General features: G+C 28.1%; 4 protein-coding genes and 1 long non-coding RNA gene across 7 annotated transcripts in view; 2 read left to right on the top strand and 3 right to left on the bottom strand.

Annotated features, from left to right (window-relative positions):
• LOC123267146 (nuclear hormone receptor FTZ-F1) overlaps positions 1-8,846 on the top strand; it is a 46,114-nt gene extending 37,268 nt beyond the window's left edge. For all 3 annotated transcript variants that reach the window (XM_044731679.1, XM_044731680.1, XM_044731677.1), the window contains 4 exons: positions 3,501-4,279; positions 5,550-5,808; positions 6,002-6,102; positions 6,317-8,846. In XM_044731679.1, coding sequence (XP_044587614.1) covers positions 3,501-4,279; positions 5,550-5,808; positions 6,002-6,102; positions 6,317-6,463 — 1,286 coding nt within the window. In that variant the 3' untranslated portion in view covers positions 6,464-8,846. The remainder of the gene's footprint in view (positions 1-3,500; positions 4,280-5,549; positions 5,809-6,001; positions 6,103-6,316) is intronic.
• An 897-nt stretch (positions 8,847-9,743) lies between these two features.
• LOC123267145 (glycine cleavage system H protein) lies at positions 9,744-11,285 on the bottom strand. The gene is made up of 3 exons (XM_044731676.1): positions 10,972-11,285; positions 10,415-10,558; positions 9,744-10,062 (listed from the first exon to the last, which is right to left on the bottom strand). Exons 1-3 carry the CDS (start codon positions 11,111-11,113, stop codon positions 9,833-9,835), a joined length of 516 nt encoding a protein of 171 aa, XP_044587611.1. The 5' UTR covers positions 11,114-11,285; the 3' UTR covers positions 9,744-9,832.
• Positions 11,286-11,675: 390 nt separating this feature from the next.
• Positions 11,676-15,977, bottom strand: LOC123267144 (protein arginine N-methyltransferase 5). The gene is made up of 9 exons (XM_044731675.1): positions 15,801-15,977; positions 15,627-15,721; positions 14,698-14,816; positions 14,220-14,623; positions 13,731-14,149; positions 13,364-13,662; positions 12,193-12,396; positions 11,931-12,112; positions 11,676-11,875 (listed from the first exon to the last, which is right to left on the bottom strand). The coding sequence occupies exons 2-9, from the start codon at positions 15,713-15,715 to the stop codon at positions 11,723-11,725; spliced, it is 1,869 nt and encodes a 622-aa protein (XP_044587610.1). The 5' UTR covers positions 15,716-15,721; positions 15,801-15,977; the 3' UTR covers positions 11,676-11,722.
• A 4,312-nt stretch (positions 15,978-20,289) lies between these two features.
• LOC123266825 (odorant receptor 13a-like) lies at positions 20,290-22,311 on the top strand. The gene is made up of 7 exons (XM_044731269.1): positions 20,290-20,456; positions 20,522-20,762; positions 20,850-21,111; positions 21,190-21,309; positions 21,365-21,455; positions 21,861-21,997; positions 22,067-22,311. Exons 1-7 carry the CDS (start codon positions 20,313-20,315, stop codon positions 22,248-22,250), a joined length of 1,179 nt encoding a protein of 392 aa, XP_044587204.1. The 5' UTR covers positions 20,290-20,312; the 3' UTR covers positions 22,251-22,311.
• On the bottom strand, positions 20,852-21,191 carry LOC123266831. Its single transcript, XR_006509868.1, has 2 exons — positions 21,043-21,191; positions 20,852-20,978 (listed from the first exon to the last, which is right to left on the bottom strand). It is a non-coding gene; the product is annotated as an uncharacterized LOC123266831 (long non-coding RNA).
• Positions 22,312-23,471: the final 1,160 nt, after the last annotated feature.

Genomic DNA, 23,471 nt, shown 5'->3' with positions numbered 1-23,471 from the left:
TTGGGGTCTTTAGTTCTTTCTTGCTCACTCTATTAATTTTATATATATATTTCTTAGTTCTTTCTCTCGGTCTTAATATAAATTATATATATTTGTATTTGTATTTATATGTATATATTTATATGTGTGTGTATGGGTGAGCCGGCAAAAGCAAGCAAGCATGGCAGGCAGAGTAAATCGTAAGCATTTGACTGCTTGACTCCTACCTCATGGCTCGCCCTGATGATATTAAGTGGGGGAGAAAGGTTAGGTTAAAGTTGTGGATATTGTGTAACACCCACGCTAAAAGATTTATTTTTTTATAAATTAATTTCACCGAATTTTTAAATTCCATTAAGGAAAGTATGAGTCTAAAAAAATATTTCATAATTAATTTTTCCTGCAATTTATAAATTTTTTAAATAATTATTGTTATTAAAAAAAAGATTTTGAAATAAAAAGGATAATTAGAATATTTATTTATAAAAAAAAAAAATAACTACAAAAAGTCATGAATTAATTCTACGAAAATAGAGTATCCGGTAGGCGATTGTGCTCGTTAAAATGTTGCATAATAAGTACATTTGTAATCGCATTAGATCTTTTATTTAATTTTTTATTATATATTCTAATCTCGCTCGTTAAAAAATTGGAGCATCAAAGTAAAATAAGCACAAATTAAAATCCTGATTCAGGCTTTAATTGTAGTTTAAAATAATTATTATTAAAAAATTAAGCGGGAGAAAAAGTGACAAATCAGAATTGACGGATGATTGTAAGATTGGTGGGTCTAGGATTTGAAGATTTAAGAAAAATAATGTAGAGTTAAAGACAAGTACAAGTAATAATAAATGTACAGAGCGAATGTTGTGAGTGGAGGATAGTGTGTGCGACAATTGGATATAAAGAGGGTTAAAGAGTAAAGAGGGAGGAATATGCCGGGAGATCAAAGGGGGGAAAACAGGGAGAAGTGGACGGCGAACGATTCAACCTCCTTTCACTTTCAACAAGCACACACCAATACCAATAAAACTCACACACACTGTATGCTATTGTAACATATGTATGTATGTATTTAAATAATACTACTGTATTCATCACACACGGACTTGTGTGTGCTTACTACATTAGTTTAGCTGATATATGTATAGCTTAGCATCAAAAATAGGCAACGCTGTTTTTAAAGTAAAGGTTTTGCGGCGTGTGCCTACCCTATTAATAGAAGTTGCCATTTGATTAACCATTCCCGCGTTAATTATTTAAATAATCATTTTTTAAATAAATTACTGTCAATGTCACGTCCGGTGATCCTCATTGTACCGACACTAATCATATGATATATTGTTTTTTTGCAATAAAATAAGCCACGCTGAATTTCGATTGCGAACACCGCTCATTCATTAATTTTATTAAAATTACAATCCAGCTGAGTTTGTTTTATAAATCTTAAATAAAAAGTATCTAGATTACTGTAGAGAGAAATAAACAGATACTGACTCATCATACGTTAAATAGGACGCGTTAGAATGTACAAGGTCGTTTGTAACAACAAACATGTACATTAGATATTAGATATTCAGCGTATGTATGAAAAAAAAAGCTTAGATCGATTTTTGGTTGGTTCTCAAGGATACGCCGTGAATTTTTATTATCGGTTTTTGCTATTGCTATTGCTCTCTTCATTTGGTATTCGGTGTAATTACTATTAAATTATTCAATCTTCAACTGGTATTAGGTGTTAGCTAACCCGTACTCACGTTTTGTAAGAGTTTATTACGGGTTTTTCGGCACCAACAGGGGCACTCAAGTTATATTCTAAATTATTAGTAATGGTGATTCAGTACTGCCTAAAATTATTACCAGGAATTTTTTTTTTTTAATTTATTTAACAGTCGGTTAGTAAAATGCTTAGTTTATTTTTTTTGGTATTAATTTAGAATAATTTTGTTTAAAAAATCAAATGTAATGTTTTGCGAAGATAAAATGGCGGGTTAATAAGTTTGACGCTTTTTTTTTTTATTTGAAAATTTTATTAGGCTATTTATAAAAAATAAATAATTTTAAATTTTAAATTCACTCTTTTAGTTGGATGAAAAAATTTTTAATTTATTATTTTATTCTAATTTAAACAAAGCGGCATGATGGCCGAGCGGGTTAAGTCATTATCCCGTTAGTTCGCTCGCACATCATGCCGTGAGGCGAGGGTTCGAGCCCCGACGGTTGTTCGAATAATTCCAACACCAACCGTCGGGGGTCGCTCCGGTAGCCGAACTGTACTGGCATGGGTTTTCTCTGTGGTTTCCCCATCGCCACTATTCCAACAACCGATAGAAAGGGGTGAGGAATAGGGTTAATACAGTACAGAAAGCACAAGTCGGTCCACAGCCGCAGTGATAATAATAAAGAGTTGAGTATATAAATGTGCGAAAAATAAGGTTGATTATGTAGTGAAAATACAGGAGTGAAAAGAGGACGTGCTGGGGTCCAAAAAAGCGTTGAATAAACGAGGACAGTATAAAAACACAAGACGGTGGCGCACTCGCGCTATGCGACAGCTACCATCTACCCAGCCTTGTAAAAACCAAGAACGGTATACAAGTAAAAATCGAAATAATAATAAAATGTAATTTAAATAAATATTTGCAATTAAAAATCTGAAGTGATAAAAGCAAAATGGCGGCTTTATAAGTTTGACTCTTTTTTTTGTTATTTAAAAATTTTATTAAGCTATTTATAAATAATAGATAATTTTAAATTTTAAATTCACTGTTTTATTTTGATAAAAAAATTTTAATTATACTATTTTAATAAAATTTAAATAAATGTTTGGAATTAAAAATCTGAAGTGATGAAAGCAACATGGCGACTTTATAAGTTTGACTCTTTTTTTTGTTATTTAAAAATTTTATTAAACTACTTATAAAAAATAAATCATTTTAAATTTTAAATTCACTGTTCTAGTTTGATAAAAAAAAATTTAATTATATTATTTTAATAAAATTTAAATAAATATTTGCAATTAAAAATTTGAAGTGATAAAAGCAAAATGACGGATTAACTTTTCTTATGTCAAAGGTATTATATAATTCAAAATATAAATATAGATTAATAAGTTAACCCAAAAAAAAAGTATAATAATAGAAAGCTAATAATAAAACTATAATTATAAATATCAGATAGCCATTAGCCCAAATTTTGAATCTGAAAATAAAATTAACTAGTTTTATAATCTATAAGAGCGATAAATAATTTATAAAAATACCAAACACTTGTAAAAATCCGGAACTCTATCAACAATTCAGCCTCGTGTTAAATAAATAAATAAAAACATCTAAAAGTTAGTTGTAGGCAATAAGGTTTAAAATTCAGCGCTTCCGTATTGATTCACTTGTTTTCCGCTTTCGATGTCCTTGCTGACTTGTCACAAGGTCTCCTACTAAATAATATCAAGTACAAAATAATAAAATAAAATCTGAGCAATCTAAAACAGATTAATTAATGAATTTGAATAATTTTTTCAGCGGTACGAGCGGATCGGATGCGAGGGGGTAGGAATAAATTTGGACCTATGTACAAGAGAGACCGAGCGCGAAAGCTCCAGCTTCTGCGGCAACGTCAGCTCGCGCTTCAGACAATCAGAGGGAGTCTGGGAGACCCATCAAGCTACCCGTCGGCGGTAACGCCGTTTCTCCATATAAAGCAAGAAATTCAAATACCTCAGGTCTCGAGTTTGACGTCTTCGCCGGACTCGAGTCCTTCCCCAGCCGCGGTAGCCGCTGGACTCGTCACCACCCAGCCCAGCGGCAACACCACCAGTAGCAACAACAACAACAACAATAATAACAACAATAATAATAATAACAACAATAACAACAACAATGGCGGTGGTAATGCAGGTCAGCATCAGTTGATAGCGCCTTCGACGCAGCCGACGTTGTCGGGCGGCAACCATCTGTACAACCCGAACCCGAGCCTCGACGGGAAGCTCTGGGCCGCAAACTCCACTACCTCCAGTCCCAAGGCCTTCAACTTTGGCGAACAGTCCAGCCAAGGGCACGGTCCTAACTCCGGGACTACCTCATCAACAGCCACCACACTTAAAACTAGTCCGATGATCCGCGAATTTGTACAATCTGTCGACGACCGAGAATGGCAGGCCTCCCTCTTCGGGCTTCTGCAAAATCAAACATATAATCAGTGTGAAGTTGATTTATTTGAACTTATGTGCAAAGTGCTCGATCAGAATCTCTTTTCGCAAGTCGATTGGGCGAGAAATTCCGTCTTCTTCAAAGATCTCAAGGTTTGATTTTAATTTTTTAATTTTTATTTTTAATTTCAATACTGAAATTAGCGATTAAAAATTAAAAAAAATTTTTTTTTTTGTTAAAATTAAAAATTTTTTTTTTTTTAATAAATTTTAAGGAAAAAAAAATTTTAAATGAAAAAATTATTAAAAATTTATAAATGTAAAAAATTAAAATTAATTTATTTTTTTAATAAAAATAAAAAATGACTAATTTTAAGCTAATTTCAGTGTGACTTTTCAAATAAAATCTAAACACTATTTTTATATTAAAAAAAAAATAATGACTTAATTTCAAAAATAAAACAAAAAATCCATTAATGACTACAAAGCATTACAAAATAATGATAAAACTTATAAATAAATTGTGATTGAGCTTGATGATCTTTAAAAACAAATAAAATAACTTCATTAATTTTATTCTCAGATAATATCTGCTAGATAATAACTATCACATATTTATATAATATATTTACGATAAATTTAGAAAATTAGAACAGCATTGAAGCTAATCGATAAATTATATAATTAATTCCAGAAAAAGTACTTAAATTTTCCCAACAACCAAATGCTTATTGGAGTAAAAAAAAAATTAGTTTATTCAAATATCTAAAACTTGACATTTAACATTCTGAATAAATAACAGAGTATAGATTTAGATAAAATAGATATGGGGCATGTATAGCCGGTGCATATATTTAAGGAGTTTAATTTTGTTTGAAAAAACTAGTAGTAGTAATAGTTAAGTAATGATAAAAATAAAAATAATTTAGTTGTTATACATAAGAGTTGGAACATTTAGCTGATCATTGAGTAGAGCCAGTGAGCCGTAAGAACTCTCTGGACATGAGGTAACTAGTCGCGTTGCACAATCGTTGAATGATTTCAAGCATCGCCTCATATCTAGGTCACAGCAACAGCCGTTTCTAGGTTATTGGTAGCGGTCGAAACCATATTTTTTATTTTTATTTAACACATTATTAACAAACTCACGTTGTTATTGCAACTAGTAAGCCTACTCAACAAACTCCAAATAAATAAAATAAACAATATTATACATATATTATATTTAATTATTTTAATACCGGAATTATTTTCTTATCATTGTTGATTTTTATTCTCACAACGATTGCGCTATCGTGTGTCAGTATTTATATTTACAATCGTAACTATCAGGCCTTATTTAAAAAACTAAAAAAAAAAATTTAACTGTCAATTTTTTTTCAATATATAATTTTTTATTTTAATAAAATAAATTATTTTTCAGGTTGATGACCAGATGAAATTACTACAACATTCGTGGTCGGATATGCTAGTACTTGATCATCTTCACCAGAGGTTACACAATAATTTACCCGATGAAACAACACTGCACAACGGCCAAAAATTTGATCTCCTCTGTCTCGGCCTACTCGGTGTTCCCTCACTCGCCGATTTATTTAATGATTTGTCCCAAAAACTCCAAGAACTTAAATTCGATTTGTCGGATTACATTTGTGTCAAATTTTTGATGCTACTTAATCACGGTAATTTTATCATTATCAATTTTATCAATTTTTAAATTTGTCAAAATAATAATAATAATTTAATTCATGAGATTATTATTATTATTATAAAATTTATTAATATGGATTTATCTATCAAAATCAATTAATAAATTGATTTTATTTTTTTTACAGTATTTATATTAATTATTAATTATTATACTTATAAATTTAGAGGTACGAGGCCTGGTGAACAAAAAACATGTCCAAGAGGGTCACGAGCAAGTACAACAAGCACTTTTGGATTATACATTAACGTGTTATCCATCCCTACCGGTAATTATTATTTATTTATCTTTTTAAAAAGCTTATTAACATCACTGTTAAATATTTATTATCATTCGAAAAGTTCATTTAAATAATTATCGCTTATTATCTCTTGACTGGTCATTAATTATTAAATAATTTATCGAACTAGGGTTCGAATTTAAAAATAATTATTTTTTTATTTTTTTATGAGAAGACTAATTCAATATAAATATATTTTCAGGATAAATTTAATAAACTACTGGCAGTATTACCAGAAATTCACGTAGTAGCAAGCCGCGGTGAAGATCATCTCTATCAAAAACACTGCAACGGTGGTGCCCCAACGCAAACCTTACTTATGGAAATGTTACACGCCAAGAGAAAATGAAACAATCCACCAGTAATATTAATAATACCACTATTAATATTAATAATAAAACTAAAATTAAATCTAAATTTAAAACTAAAATTAAAAATAACAATATTATTAAAATTAAGATTAATAATACTATAACAGCAGTTTATTGTAAATGTCACTTAAGTCCCGGTATAGTTATCGATAAAATTACAATTATAATACAATAACGTACCTCATACATCAGTAAGAGTGTGTATTCAAATTTTAATTGTCTAATTAAAGCAACCGTAATACAGACAAAACACTCTATGCCATTATAAATCTAAAGGTTATCGAGTCGGGGCTCATTTAAAAATTATTTTCAAATTTTTTATTTTTCATTTTGAAATTCACCGCAGGAATTGTAAATTTATAAACAAAGGAGTATTTAAAAAAAATATATATATTATATATTTAAGAAATAAAAAACTACAATATATTTTCTATATTTGATGTTGAAGTTTTAGAGATGTATCACGGGTAAAATGATAATGATTATTAATCATTAATGATGACGTTCAATTTTGTTTATTAAATTATGTAAAATAAATTTCTGTTATTGCAATACTTTAATTTGAAACTTTAAAACTAATTTGAATAATAACGTAACTTGTTTCTTATAATTTATAATTAAATGTGATATTTTTATTATTGAAACTGGAATGATGATTAAATTTAAACAAAAAACGTTCGCTCTATTTAATATTATAAATTGTTATTATTTAATTAGTTGTTTGATTAACAATTAAAGGTATTGTTTTTTGTCTATTGGTTTATTTTTATAGCGCAGGAGTTTATAGAAGATGCCTTGAAAACAGTACAAAGGTGGTTTAGACAGACAAAAATCTATTGAATAAAATAACATTTTAAAATAATAAATAAATAATAAAAACTATTGGTCAAAGGGCAGGCAACTTTTGTCTAAATAGGTAATTAATTATAAATAAAAAACAAAGCTATTTTTCTAATAAATCTAGTGAATGATTAATTATTAAGTGTTACCACTGAAGCCTTGCTCTCACTGAATAATTAAATAATCAAATTATAATTATTATTTTTATCCACTAAATATATTAAAACCATGTATATAACAATCTTTATTTAATTAGTTTTTCGACCGGGACTTGATGTTTTGTTTTTCTTATTTTTATTTTAATTTTTTCTTTACTTTATTATTAATTATTATTATTACTACTATTATTATTTTTAATCTAAGCCATTTCGTGCTAGCGGGATTCAATGGGCATAAGGAGAATTGACAAAAAAATTCAATTAAAAAATAATAAGTGTCAAAAGTCCCGTTTAATGAGGGCAAGCTTAAGAGCGTTCGTAGACAGAGCCCTCGACTTTTTAAAATTTAAAAATTCGTACTCAAAAATTAATATTGTTTAAACTATTGAACTAATTATAAATTATTTATTCGGTCTGATAAAATTTTAATCTAATTATTATTTTTTTTTTTTCTTAAATTATTGCATGAAAAAATGAGAGGGCGAGGTCTAAGAATGGCTTTACTCTGTAAATTTATAAATTATTTTTTGTTAAACGATTTATTGACGTAAATTATTAGTTTATAATTAATGATTTAAAAACAAAAAAAATGACAATTTAAATAATAAAATTATGGGAAATTTGCATTTTTTTGGACACTTGCACAAGCAGGGCTACTTTGTAAATACTTAGTTAACACATTCCAGTTATGTTGTATAGATTTAATCATTTAAAACATTATAAGATTGTCGTTTAATTATAATAATTATTATTAATTAATTAATGGATACGATAGAGTTAAAGAAAGCTATTAAAAATATTAAAAAATAAAAAAAAAAAAAACAGATAAATAATTACGATCATGTTAAATATGTAATTATATAATATTTTGTGTATAGTTTAATAAATATAAATCTATATATGAATATATATAAATATGAATCTGTAATTATATGTGTGTCTTTATATATATATTTATAGATTTATATGGATATATATATCTATATTTCTGTTGCTTACAAATAAAGAGAGATAAAAATTAGCAACTAAATTTTAATTATTTACAATTATTTTTTTTTCTTTTTTTAGTTTAGGTGGCGGATTGAGTTTTGTTATTATTATGGAATTAAGGAATCATTGGAGCAAGGTTTATGTGGTCGTATAATATTTAAATATTATAATTGTTAAATAATATAAGTGTTTAAATAAAAATATTTATTTATAATTATATAAATATATCCATAAATATATTTATATACTTAAGGAATAAATTTTGTCGAGTTTATAAGTGGAGTCATTTTTTCACAGACTAATCAATTGTTTATTTTACTGAGCCAGTAATTTATCTGAGCTGTGAAAGCCGTCGGTCATTGGTACCTAAAAAGATTTAATAATAATAATAATAATAATAATAATAATAATCAATTATTGTAATTAATGGAGTTAATAATTTTTGTGAAATTGTCAATTAGAAAAAAATTTTTTAATTTGTCTGACGATTGATAAAAATTATTCAGTCTATTTTTAAGATTAATAAAAAAAAATAATTATTACAATTTTAACATATATATGAAGTCATTTTTCCAAGTAAATATGGTGCGATAATTAATCCAAATTACAACGATTTTGTTTGACAAAAAAAAATATCGCGCACCGGGAAGTACCTGAAAGTGTTTTGAACAAATTAATCATCAACTATAAATCTATCGACTAACAGTCTTATTAATATTTTAAATAATATTTAACAACAATTAAATTGCAATTGCACTAGTGTGTATTATAAATATATTTTAATGTGGACTAAAAATTTATCTCTTGCAATTAACAGATTTTTTAAATAAATTTACAGGTTTGACCTAAAAGAAAATTTTTATTTCTATCTGTTGCTAAATATTTTTAAATGATATTTCATTGTAATGAAAAATAAAAAAAAAACTATTTTAAAATTAGAATCAAAAAAAAACTTTTATCAAGAGAATAAATAAATATATTCTAATAATTCACGCTTTTTTAATGAAAATATAAATTTGTTGCATAATAAGAGATATAAATATATGAATACATGAATATATATTTGATTAAAAATATAAATAAATAAATAATCCACGAATTGCTTACCATTAAGAAAATAATTAAAAATAAATACTGTATTTAATATTTTAAAAATAACAAATACATATTTTAAAAATGATAAATAAATAGTGTGTCGTTTTACACTGCCGTTGGAGCGCTGGAAAAATTGTAAATTATGTAGAAACAAATACCATCAAAAACAAAATAATTGATTGTAAATATATCTTTATTAACATAAAAAATTAATTAGAGCAATTGTAATAAGTCATTGATAAATCCTATAATTTATTTTATTATTTAATGAGGATCTGACTTTAAAAATTCTTCATAAGATTCTTCGTTCATCAGCGACTTTACTTCATTTACATCATCAACTTTAACTTTAAACAGCCATCCGTCTTTGTACGGCGAGGTATTAATCAGCCCGGGTTTATTTTCAACCAATGTATTTTTTTCAATTACTTTTCCTGTTATCGGGCTTATTATTTCCGATGCAGCTTTCACCGATTCCAGAGCACCAACTTCTTCTACAATTTTTAATAAAACAATATTAATTTAAATATTTGTAAATAAATCTCATAACACTAAAGTTAGCCAACGTTTTTAATTTATAAAATTAGAACTAAAAAATATTTTTTTTTTTTTAAATTGTATTTATAGTTTTTAAAGGTTTTTTTTACAAATGAAAATTTTTTTTTATTTTTTTACAATTTTTTCAATAGAAAAAAATTCTAAAAATTTTTAGATGTCAACTGACTTAATTTTAATATTAAAAAAAATTAAAAAAACAAATTGACGAAGAAAATTTAAAAAATTTTAAGTGCAATTTTTATTAAAAAACTGTCAAATGTCTGCTAATTTTAGTATCATAAATCTTACCTTCTTTTTTTATAACAGTCCCCACGTCAGGCAATTGCGCGTAAACAACATCTCCAAGAGCATCTTGAGCGTAATTAGATATTCCAACAGTACCTATGTCATCATTCAACTCAATCCATTCATGTTTGTCTGTGTACCACCTGTCTGAAAAAATTATTTGTATCGTTTATTAATAATATTTTCCATGAAAAGTAATTTTTAAACAGTACTCTTCATTTTTAAACACCAATTCGCTACTTTGAGAGTCTATAATAAAAAAAACTAAAGAAGTAATTAAAAAAAATTGCTTTTATTACAATTAAGGTGAGTGATAAAGTAATTAAAAAATTATTTACAATTAACTTTATCAAGTAATCAAGAAATAATTGAGAAATAAATGTCAGCCGACATTTTGATGGAAGATTTTAATTCAAAATGGCGAATTTGGGAAGAAATAAATTTTAAGTGGCGTATTATTTTATTGTAACAATTGTAAATAATTTTTTTTTTAATTATTAATGTTTAATAAAGAATAAAATAATTTATTTTTAAATAAGTAATAATAAAATGATAATTACCGGCTAAGATAGATGTCGTTACAATAGTTCTGACATAAACATGCGCAGTAGATTTTTTCTGACAGCTCAAGTATTTTATCGTGTTAACACAAGATAAATTTTTAATTGTTTGTCGTGTTAATTGGCTGACTAATTGCGCCATAATTATCTAATTATTTAAATCGTTCTATATGCAATTAAATTCGAGTTAATTTAATAAACTGTTGTGTAACTACCACGTGAAATTAATCTTTTTCACTCACGAGCACAACGTGAGACTACTTCACGTTGCTAAGACCGCGTGACTCAAACGACTGACAAAATTACCGATTAAATTATTAAACAATATTTGCTAATTTGTAATCACTGACCTTTCTTATCAATTAGATTATCTAAACTTTATTTATTAAAACTATTATTTAAATTTTTTAGTTTCAATTAAGAAATTTATAAAAAATTTTCAACTTTCTTTTTTTTTTATAAATTTTATTTTTAAAAATTTTTGATGATTAATATGAATCAAAAAAAAATTTTTTTAAATAAGAGTAATAAAATTAAAAACTAGATTGAGGTCGAATTAACAATCACGTAAGGTCAAGAATTATAAATAATCAATAATATTTATGCAACAAATTGATAAAAATATTTTTATTTATACTTTAATTATTTTATTTATTTCTTGAAAATACTTTAACACTTTTTTTTTAATAAAAAAAAATATTTGAAAAAGTAACACATTAAAAATAACTTTTAAACGGAATGAAGAGTTATTTTAAAGTCCGATGGTGTAGGAACGTCCATTTGGGTTGTGAATTCCTAAACATTTGGGCTTGGTAATGCACCACTCGTACCACACGTTCCTTGAGCTGCATTTCCTCCAGAAAGAAACCTCTATTTTTTCTTTAGCTTTTACTGGAATTGGTTCCTAAAATAAAATTTTATTATTTAAACTGTAAAAAATCGGAAAAAAAAATTCTTACCTTTACAGGGAAGAAAATGGGGAACCAGCTCAACATTCCCGGGCTGTGAGTTTCCGGAACGATACTCAGAGTAATACTTTCATACAAGACAACGTCAAAGTATCCAACGAAGCCATGCAAAACTGAATTTTGCTCTGCAGTAAATGTCTTTTTTTCGTATCGTGAATTATTTATTACTTCATCTAAAAATAAAATAAAATTAAATAACAACAACAACAACAACAAAAATAATAATAATAATAATTGTAAGAATTAAAAATACCTTTATTAGGATGATTAAAAGTAAACAAAGGTTGTTCTTTATCAATCTGATACTTGTTGTGCAAGTAAACAACGTAAAGAGTCTCGAAATGAGCCAAAGGATGTTTGTCCTTATCGTAACATTGTTTTAGCTCATTGTAAATTTTTGATGACTGTACTGGACCAATATATGAAGTGTAAGATTGCGGAATACTGACACCATCATCTAAAAATTAATTTAAATTATTATAAATTACAGTGTAAACTCTATATAACGTTACTCGATTTAACGACAAACTCCTTAAAGCGTCGAAATAACTTGACTTTGGTTGGTTTAGCTTGTTTTCTATACAATAATCTATACTAATAAATGAAGAGCCGGTTTTTTTGTTCGGTTATACTGCGAAAACTACTGAACCGATCGGAGTAATACTTATACCATAAAATCCAGCGTGTTTCTGAAGAGGTTTTAGTATATGATATGGTGGTGATTACTTATCCGGAACCTATATTTTTTTGACTTAGAAATAATGAATTTTTATTGTAACTAAATTTATTCTATTCGATTGTCATTTGTTTAAAATAAATTTTTTTATTCTATTAATTATGTTTGCATACTAGGCAGATTTCTTCACTTATGAGACTTGCAATTTCTTTAACTGAAACTTTCAATGCTCGTTAAAAATTTTTTTTTTCATAACAATTATTATTCATTTTTGTAAGAAAGACACGGGAATGTTATAATGATTGCACATTGAAAGTTACAATGAATATTAGCTAGAATAATTACATGGATAAAAGATGCATGCTAATTCGATAGAATTGAGAATCTGTGCAAGTCAAAACAATACTCTAATTAAATTTCAAGTCTAGATCTAAAAATGCAATTCTATAAAGCGCCCAGCAGAGCGGGCGAGTAACAACTAGTACACTCTACTATATACCATTACACCCACTCTCAATAACGACAACAATTAAGTAATGAAAATTATAAAAAGTACTTTAAGTTGCCAAAATTAATAAAAACTGTGCAGCTGTGTACGTTGTACTGTCAGCAGTTGTGGATTATCTATACGTTAGTGTTTAGATAAATACGACTAGTGTTTTACAGCCTATGGACTAGAGTGTGATTAAAAGCCTCAAGGGTCAGAAAAATTATTGTACTTGAAAATAAAATTATAACTGTATAATACCTTTTAAAAATTTCTGAGCGCCATCCAAACACTCTGGTGACAATTCATTGTCTCCAAAAGATCCCAATAATTCAGAAACAATAATATCTGCTTTTTCAGGCGCTTCCCATTGTCTCATGTCGGAGGAGACAATCGTCACCCGAGGACCAAAAACATCATTTTTCAAGGCGTGTAACGTCAAAATAGCATTTGGATTTTTTTCCACTGCATAAACTCTTACATTGACTTTGGCCATGTCAGCAGCATGGAGAGTCGCGCGCACCAAGGGGCCACGTCCAGCTCCTACGACCATTATAACTCTGCAAAATATAAAAAAATAATAACATATATTGAAATCTAAATTAGATAAAAAAAAATCAGAACTTACAGGGTAGTATCAAGACTTTCATTCTGAGTTTTAGCAGTGATAGCGCGATGAATCGCTCGCTGGTACTCTGAATACTTAACAGGATCCTTTTCAAAGACTTCGTAGGTTCCCGACTCAAGGTTGTCCATCAGCGGCTGGAGAGGAAACTGGAGGTAATCTTCGTACCCACGACCGTAACGCTGAAGTGGCCCGTGAACCTGGAAGCCTTTTTTCCAGACGTGGTCCAGGTAGTTAAAGTACAGCGCCAAGTCCGAGTACCGGTTAGCTCCGGTCAACAAGAACTGGACATTCAGAGGGCTGAATCTTTGGATTAGAGTTTGGTGAGCACGTCCCAGAACTGGGTAGCCTTTTTTGTTAGTTATGAATAGAGTTGTTGGAAGTATCAAACATTTTATCGGTTCTCCAAGCCATCGGTTGATCTAACAAGAGTATAAATTAATTTTTAAAAAATACATAAGTCCTAAAAAATTTTATGTTAAAATAAATTACCTCATCTTCCTCTGGCAAATCGTGGCTGACAATCAGAGCGACTCCAATTTTCTTATCAAAGTCACAGATGAACCTAAACTCGTTCCACCACTCCCAAGGACTCTCGCAAACTACTTCCTCGTCGTTGCGATAAGATATCTTCTGCTTGAGCGGATTCTCCATGGGGATTTGCACCCAGATTTGGGTGTTGGACACCGAGACGACCTTGTCGTTGATGATACACGCCAAATTGACATTCTTGTCGATACCGCCCTGCAATTTGAAAGTTATTGCTGGGATGCTAAGGTGGGAGGCCAGTGACAGTTCTTGGGCCAGCATCGCCTCGCTATTCTCCCGGACGTGTTGCACCGGGGAGTCCACGTTTATGTATGGAGACAGCTTTCCGACTATCAGCGCGTTCCAGTCTAGGTGTTGAAAAAATACGTCAATAATTATTTTTTAGAGATTGAAGATGACAATCAAACTTGGGGGAAATTACCTGAAGAGTTAAGTACCATGTCAGCGCGGGTAAATGCTTCATGACGGTTCTTGGCTGGTCCTGAGATAAACTCACGCTTCAATTGAGGATGCACGAGGGGTACACATATATATTCATACCTGTTTAATTATCATAAATGAATTAAAATTTACTAGCAACCTTGCAGTCACTATGTGACTGTCACTATGTGACTGTCACTATAAAATTTTGCTTTATTAAATAATGACTTTTGTTAAATTGCACTGTACTTTTTTAACTATTGACGTTTTTAAATATATAAGCTCATCCCGATATACCTAAATGCATTTTGATATATTTTTCATATATTCATATATATAATATATATAAATATATGAAAAATTGATGTGGGTACTCAAATGAAAGGTCTCGATGAGTGTAATGTCGGGGTGAATTTATATCTTTAAAAATGTCAATAGTTCACTAGATACAAGGTTATTTCTTAATCATGTATCTAGAGATAGAGTATTTTCGAATGCAGCCAAAATATTTATCGTAATAAATTGACTATCGGTGAGAATGATATGAAACCTTGAAGACACAAATTCAAGTCAAGATCTTTGCAATGATACTAAATTTCACTAAAAAAACCGATTTTGTCATATGACAATCATGGACACAACATTTTTCTTATTCTCTTAATAATACAGATTTAGCAGATATTTAATAATTTTAACAAACAAATTATGGCAAAAAAAAATTGACATGTAGAAATGAAAAAAAAAAAAAAAAAAAAAAATGCAATTTTTTTTAAATAATTTTTTGGAACAAATTTTTTTGTTAAAAAAAATAAAAAAATGATAGTGACTGTCAATTTTAATCTCATATGAATAAATAAAATTTTATTTAAATAAGTACTTGATAATTATTTAACAATAAAATTATAAATTATAATAATAATAATAAATTACCCAGATTGTTGAGCAGTCTCTAAGCAACTATGCAAATCTGGTGCCGCTGCGAAATTAAGGCCACATGAGACTGTTCGAGTTCCTGACATTTTTAACTGAAAATAACAATAAGTAATTCTATTTAACCTCAAATGTATTATTCTTGGTAATTTTGTTGATATTATTAGAGCTTACCTTAATATAATAAATTTAAATAAGTTAATAATTTAGTTATGATTAATTAGTAATTATTGATATTGACATGTGGTGAGATACTTGTTTATTTATTTTATCAGTTTCTTTGTTATATTGTTAAGAGTTAGAGCTCATTCTGGTTTTTGGCGCTATGTCTATCTGCATTTCAGCCGGAGTTTTCCGCGGTTGCCGACTAGGACCGATGGTGGACGGAGATTATCGGAAAATAACGAGTTTTAACGAATTTTCAAAAGTGTTTGACAGTTTTGTCAGTTTACGTTTTATCTCATAATCTCATTTTTTACAATAAAATTGATTAAAATAATATACAAAAAACAAAATAATAAAAAATAGAAAACTCTGATATGGTTTAGTGGCGCCATAATATTAAGATCAGGAAAAAAATTATTATAATAAAATGTATATATAAATATACAAATACACAGTCATATTTTAGTTTTTTATAAATAATAATTAAACGACAGTGAATTAAACGCTTATATTAATTGAGAATGTCTGCAGTGTGTTACTTTAGATGATAAAAAAAAATGGTTCCTTTACGATAATTTTTTCGACCAATTTTCCTGCTACATACACGAATCCATAAACACAGACACACGCACGTTCAGGAAATATTATTTTTAATGTTATTATTTTCTATGTTAAAAAAAATAATTGTTATTGAAATATATTTTATGTGCCTGACAGATTATTTGACTTGATATAAGTGCACTCATATTATCCTGTAAGTGCGAATGAAAATTGAGCGTGTTCAGCCGAACTAAGTCCTGAGTAAACTTAGTTAGCCTAAGTATAGTCAAAGCATTCCTTGCTATACATATATCTATCTACTATACTATACATATTTTACTAAGTTTACTCAGGACTTAGTTGGCTCATTAAGTTTGCCATCGAAAAAATTATTACAAAAAAATAAAAAAAAAATTCATTTGTAAAAAATTAAAAAAATTACGTGTAATTTTTTTAAAACATTATTTAGTTATAATTTAATAAATGAAAAAAAAACAAAAAATTAAAAACTTCGGTTAACTTTAGTATTATTAAGTGCGATATAAGTAACAAAAAATCAATTTCAATTTCGAGAAATCTGCTTTTTTTTGACATGGCGAGAGTAAAGCACTAACGCTTCGCTTATGAGGCGTGCAATATGAAATTTATATCTAAATAAATAAAATTTAAGTAAATAGAGAAAAAAATTAAATTATATTTGGATAATTCTCATAAGAATATTGAAAAAAAAAAAAAAAATTGTAAAATTTGATAAAATAAATTCTTAAGGTAGTACCCTCGCGACTTCCGTCGTCAAAAGTTTGTGCTAGAGTGTATGGTACATATACTTTAGTCATTATTGACAAGCCTAAAACTTTTTGCTGTTTATGTACTTATTTTAGCCAATCACAAACGAGAAACTGATCGTTTGAAAAGTCTGGCAACACTGCGTGAGCGTTAAGATATTTTATAGTGGTTATACTGTAGTGTTTTGGACTAACTGTAGATTAACCTCTGTTTTGACACATGCGTTTATTTATTTATTTACATACATTTATTCGGAAATATAATTACAATGTCTGAAAAATTGACTTATAAAGAACGATTCATAAAAAAAAAACCTTGAAAAACGACAGAAATCACTAGCAAATATGCAAATAACAAATAGAAAAAAAATAATTGACAATATTGTTTTTTTTTTTTCAGAAAAATCAGTAATTGAATTTTTTATGTTGATGTATTTACGGATTTTAAATTTTAGTATTTTTTTTATTATTTCATCTGACTATTATTTTTATAACTTATGAAAGATGAATATATATTTTTATATTCAACTTATTAACTTTTTGAATTTTTATAAATATAGAAAAATACTTATTTTCATAAAATAATCATTGTTACTTTTTTTTTAAATAAATAAAATTAATAACTATAATGTTACACTTAAAGTAAATTAAACTTTTCAAATTTTTCAGCGCATGCGCGTCTCATATTTTTTTCGCGGCTCACAAAACTTGCGTTGTTGCCACAGTTTTATTAACGTATCCCCTCCTCGGCTAAAGTCTGGTAAATTTTTCATTACTTATTAATAAATATCTCTGAAACTGTGTGGTAATTATCAATGAAATTATTTTTAAAAAATTGTTTAGTTGTTAGTTAATGTTACTCTAGTTTTTTAAAAGAATCCTAAGAAAAGTTTCTGAGATATAAAAATGTTTGTAGGTAAACTTTTCGATATCCCGTATACCGCAATGTAAAAGAGCGTTCAAAACTCAAACTTTGAAATTAAATATCTCTGAAACTAAATGGTCAAAAATTTTCAAATTGCGCCAATCGACGCAGAATTATATGAATATTAATCTGCCGAAGTTAAAAAAAAATCCTAAGAAAACGACTCTGGCGAGGGTACTACCTTAAATTAATAAAATTAAATTAATAGAATTATTTATTACTAGACGACCCGGTGAACTTCGTATCACCTACATATATTTGTGAAAAGTATAGTCAAAATTTAATACAAAATTCTTATTTACATTCAATGCAATATAGTTATACACTTAATCAATTTAAAGCTTTTTGATGGACTACATTTTTTATCTTTTTCTGCGGTGCGTAAATATATAAAGATCATGGTTTTCCGATTCACGAACACAGGACGTATAATTACCCATGCACGAAACAGGGAAATTCCGATTTGATTCCGCAAATTTTCAACGACTGGCCTGGCGATTTATTTATGATCGTCAGTGCGGTTTGAACGTGAGATAGCTTGTCCCACATCTCATTAACTGGCATGACCTTAGTCAGGTCGTCTTCTCCTTGGTATTTTGAAACAACAATAAAAAAGTTCTTACGCGCTGACAAACTGATAATAGATTTTATTAATCGGCTTGAAATTAATAATCAAGTGTTTGAAAAATGCATTCATTTTCAACCGCTACATTTCCGCAATGATAAAATCAATTAATTAGTTATGTGATTAGCAAAAATAACATGTATAAAGTTCTTAGTCCGATGACTGAATAACTACATGTCATGTTAAGTTTTGAAAACCTTACAATGACTTTTTCCCCCCTGTCAAAAAGATGATTGTTGTAAGGAAGTTTTTATTAAATGTTATTGAAGTTTAATAGATATGTCCTTAATTTCATGTCTCAAAAAGTCCTAGTTTATGTACAAAAATATTTTTTACATTCTACTCACCACTCTGACACAACCTACATATCAATTGAATTATCACGAAATTCGTTTTTGGTTGAAATCTAATCATTGACTAAGAAAAATATTTAAATCGGTTGACCTTGAAGGCCATCCCTGTGATTTCCTGTATCTCTTGAGATTCTTTAAATTTTATATCTGTAGGAACTGTATTTAAAGAGTATGAATTTTTTGACAATTATCACTTCCGAACTCCTTTGCGGGGAAAGAATTTCGTAAGATCCTATTCGAGATGATGTCTACATTGTAAATAAAAGATTCCAACAAAACTTTGAGTCCATAAAAACTATCGATTGGAAATGAGAAATTTTCATGGCTAACGCCCCCGCAATCCCTTTTGAGATTAGAATTTGATAAAATCTACTCTTAGCTGAACTTAACATCATACACGAAGATTCCTATTAAATTTGGAGTCTGTAGAAGTTACAGTTTGAAAACAAAAACTTAACATTCTAACACCCACCCCCGTAATCCTTATTGGGGGTGGGTTGTAAAATCCGCTCGTAGATCATTTCCGCATCACATATGGAAGACTCCACCTAAATTTTCCATCTGTAGGATCTACAATTTGAGTTAAATGCACCCCCGCAACCCCCTGTGGAGCGAGCTATCGTAAAATTAGTTCATAGATTATTTCTATATCTCTTACAAAAGATTCCTACCAAATTTGGGAACTATAGGAGCTATAGTTCAAAACGGGAATAATTCATTGTTAACGCCCCCGCAATCCCCTTTGAGGGTAGATTTTTTAAAAATTTTTTTACATACAAACCTTCTCCTTACAATTCTGAAGATAACGAAAAAAAATTTAGCTCAATCGGTCCAGCCGTTCTCAAGTGATGCGTGGACATACATGCGGCATTTTATTTTTATTTATATAGATTTATAAATTAACACTTTAAAAAATTGAATGAATTTATTCACAAAACATATTTGCATGTTAATAATTTAAAATCTTTATTATAAAAAAAAAAAATATTTAACACTCAAAATCATAGAAGTTGACGGCAAGGAAGTTGGAGTTGAAATGACCAGGAAGAAATACGGTAAGTCTGCAATAATATCGATTAAGAGTGTAGCCCAACTCGCGTGACTGCCTTAAAAGCATATTAAATATGTACATTTGAAATTAAAGCAGCTTTTACATCTTCACAAAGGTCTTTATGTCCCATAAAGACCTCACATAAAAATTCTTTCTATAAATAAAGTATGAAATAGTAGTTGAGCGGACAATGAAAGCAGAAATAAAGTTGCATTGTGTTTCATTTTCATTTTCATTTCACGATGAATTTGTTTGATGATTTATACTGGCGAGCGACCAGGATCCATCTTTCTGTGATCGGTGCTTGGCCCTTTCAGTCTTACATTACAAGAATAATAATAAGAACAGTCGTTTGTTTCTTGTTCGAAAGCTTGTACATTTCTGAGGTGAAAATTTCTGCCAAAAAAATATATAAATATTTATTTTGTCTACAAAATTTTTTATTTTACAGATAATTAAATTGGTTGAAGTCTCGGGTGACTTGAAGCTTACTTTAGAGTGCATTCCCATCTTAGTTTTGCACTCAATAACCCAAGTTAAAATTCTCAATGTTCATATCAATCTCAATAAAATAAAAAATTTGTTGCTGAGAATAAAAAGCGATTGGGAGTCTGGTTTATTAGACGAATCAGAGATTGAATTTTTGAGAAATGACGGCCGAAGACACAAAGAATTTATGAGTTTATACTTCAGTGAGTATTAATTGTTATTAATAAAATTAATTATTTAAATTATTGATAAAAAATTAATTATTCAAATTATTAATAAAAAATTTCTAGTCATTCTTTACAGCTCGACTATTTCTTACGAATTAATGCCATTAATTCCCGTCGCTCTTGATATTATTTTGCCTTTGAATGAATCACGAGCGAGAATTTTCCTATATCAAGCAGAATACTTTGTCGAACCTGAAAAAAATTTGACATTTATTTACATACATTCTTACATAGTTTCTCCGTTGATTGCTATTACCTTCATTGGTACTGACTCTCTTTATTCGGCTTTCATCCAGCACGCTTGCAGTATGTTTACTATCATTGGGTATAACTATATTTTATATTAATTTCTTCACTATTTTTAAATTAATTATTTACTTTTAATAAAATAAAATTACATTAGACGGCGTTTACAAAATTTGAGAGCTGATGGAAGCTCAAATAAAAATCGCAAATCTTTTAAAACTACTAGCGATGTCAAGAATATAATTATTTGCATCAAGATGCATAAAAATGTTCTAGAGTAAGTTATATTTAATTTTTTTATTCATTATTATTATTATTTTAATTTTTTTTAGATTTGTTAGACTTTTAGAAGAACATTATACAAACTATTTATTAGTAATTCTTGGAATTCTTGTGCTGGGATTGAGCGCTATCGGTTTCCGGGTTTGTATTTTTTTTATGAAATGCTGATCATTATTTTAATAAAAAATGATCATTAATTAAGTTAATATTACTTTTAATTTACTTACAATTTTTAGTTCCTTCTATCGTATCAATACAGTCCAAAAATTTCTAAAAAAAAAATATTTATTTTTATAAAATAAAATCCATGAATTTGTAGTTTTTTTTCTTCTTTGATTTATTAATTTTATACCTTGTCAGAATAACAAAAATGAATTCTTCCGCAAATTTGATCTTCTGTGAGCAGTAAGATTTATTCTGAAAAGCTAAAACAAAAATATGATTAAAATTTATAAAATACTATAATTAATTACATAAAGATCATTTTTTATTGAATCAGCATTTCATAATCTTCATTTTAATAATAAAATTAATTAGCCGATTTAGTTTGTAGTTTTGATAGACGGAATTGAAGGAAGAATTCAGTGCATTAGTTACTTTTTTGGTCACGTAGCTCACCTATTTTTTTTAAGTTACTTCGGGCAAAGGTTGATTAACTTCAGCGAGTATGTCCACGAATCAATGTAACTACATGCTAATATTTACATAATATATAAAAATAACGAAATAATTTATAAATTTTCTAATTACAGTTGCCGAGCTGAGTTGTATAAATTTTCCAGGGACATGAAACCGATGATAATTCTGCTAATGATGAGAAGTAAACTAGTATCAAAGATAACAGCTGGCAAGTTGTACATAATGTCGCTTGAAAATTTTACAACCGTTGCAAAAACTTCATTTTCTTACTTCACTGTTCTTACATCACTTCAGTAATATAAATCATCTAATCATAAATTATTAAATAGAGTAGTATGCTTTTAGGTTTCTAATTAAAAAAAAAAAAAAAAAAAAAAAAACAGTCATTTATAATAATTTACCAAATGTGCCTAATTTGTGACTGATAGAATTATATAATTAAATAAAATTATTACTGCCAAGATAAAAAAATTTTTTGCATTTATCAAATGAAAAAAATTTTACGGTAAAAATTTTATTTATTAAAAATAAAATACAGCTAAAATCTTTATTAAGTGTGCGAATAATAGAATAAAGAGAATGTACTAGCGAATTGATATCGATTTCTTCTGAGGGTTTGTATCACAGAAGACAACTTGTCCTAACGAGGACTGGAGTACGAATGACAAACGCATAAAACTGTGAAGAAAGGATATCGATTTTTTAGTTTTAAGCTCGGTAATACTCTAATGGATTCGCGGAACAAACTAAATACTCCGTTTGTCTTAAAGTAACTCGTTTAAAATATCAGCCGTTTGAGCTAAGCTACACGGAAAAAAGTAAACTGTAATAAATAACAGTCGATTTATAATAAGTAATGATCAACTGCTAAAAATTACCATTTCAAACAGTAAAATCGTAATTTTACTATTCACATTGTAATATTTACAATTTAAACGTTACAATTTACTCTTTACATGGAAGAAAATACTATTTCAAACAGTAATATTCGCTAGGTAAATGTCTAAAATGTTAAAGTATAATTATTAAGAATTCAGACTTTAATATTTATCATTTCGTACCTAAAAAATGATGTTATGATATGTAAAAAGTATAAAATAAAGTTAGTAAATTTTTAATACAAGCAACGTCAATATTTACAAAGTAAAATGGTTAATTTTAAACGCAACGCTAAAAGTCAAACTGTAATTATTGACTTGCTTAGATTGGTAAAATGTATATTTTGAAAGTATAATTTTTACTGTTTGAAATGTTAAATTCTCCCAGAGTGAGACCCCTTTCTCTTTCATCTAAGTTCCCCTTCTCTTCATAATATGGACTATTTATTGAAATGGCATTTTTTACTGTTTGAAACTGTAATTTTTAAAGATGAAAGAGTCGTTATTTACTATAGTGAAAACTACTAATCACTTATTTTGGATATTAAATTATAAACTGTGGCTTTTATACTTTCTACATTAAGTTCTGTAATATTTACATTTTTGCCACCCCGATGTCCGCTTTACTGTTTGAAATTAT

This window comes from Cotesia glomerata, linkage group LG6 (assembly GCF_020080835.1).
Source record: "Cotesia glomerata isolate CgM1 linkage group LG6, MPM_Cglom_v2.3, whole genome shotgun sequence".
NCBI lineage: Eukaryota > Metazoa > Arthropoda > Insecta > Hymenoptera > Braconidae > Cotesia > Cotesia glomerata.
This window is presented reverse-complemented; position numbering and strand designations above follow the sequence as displayed.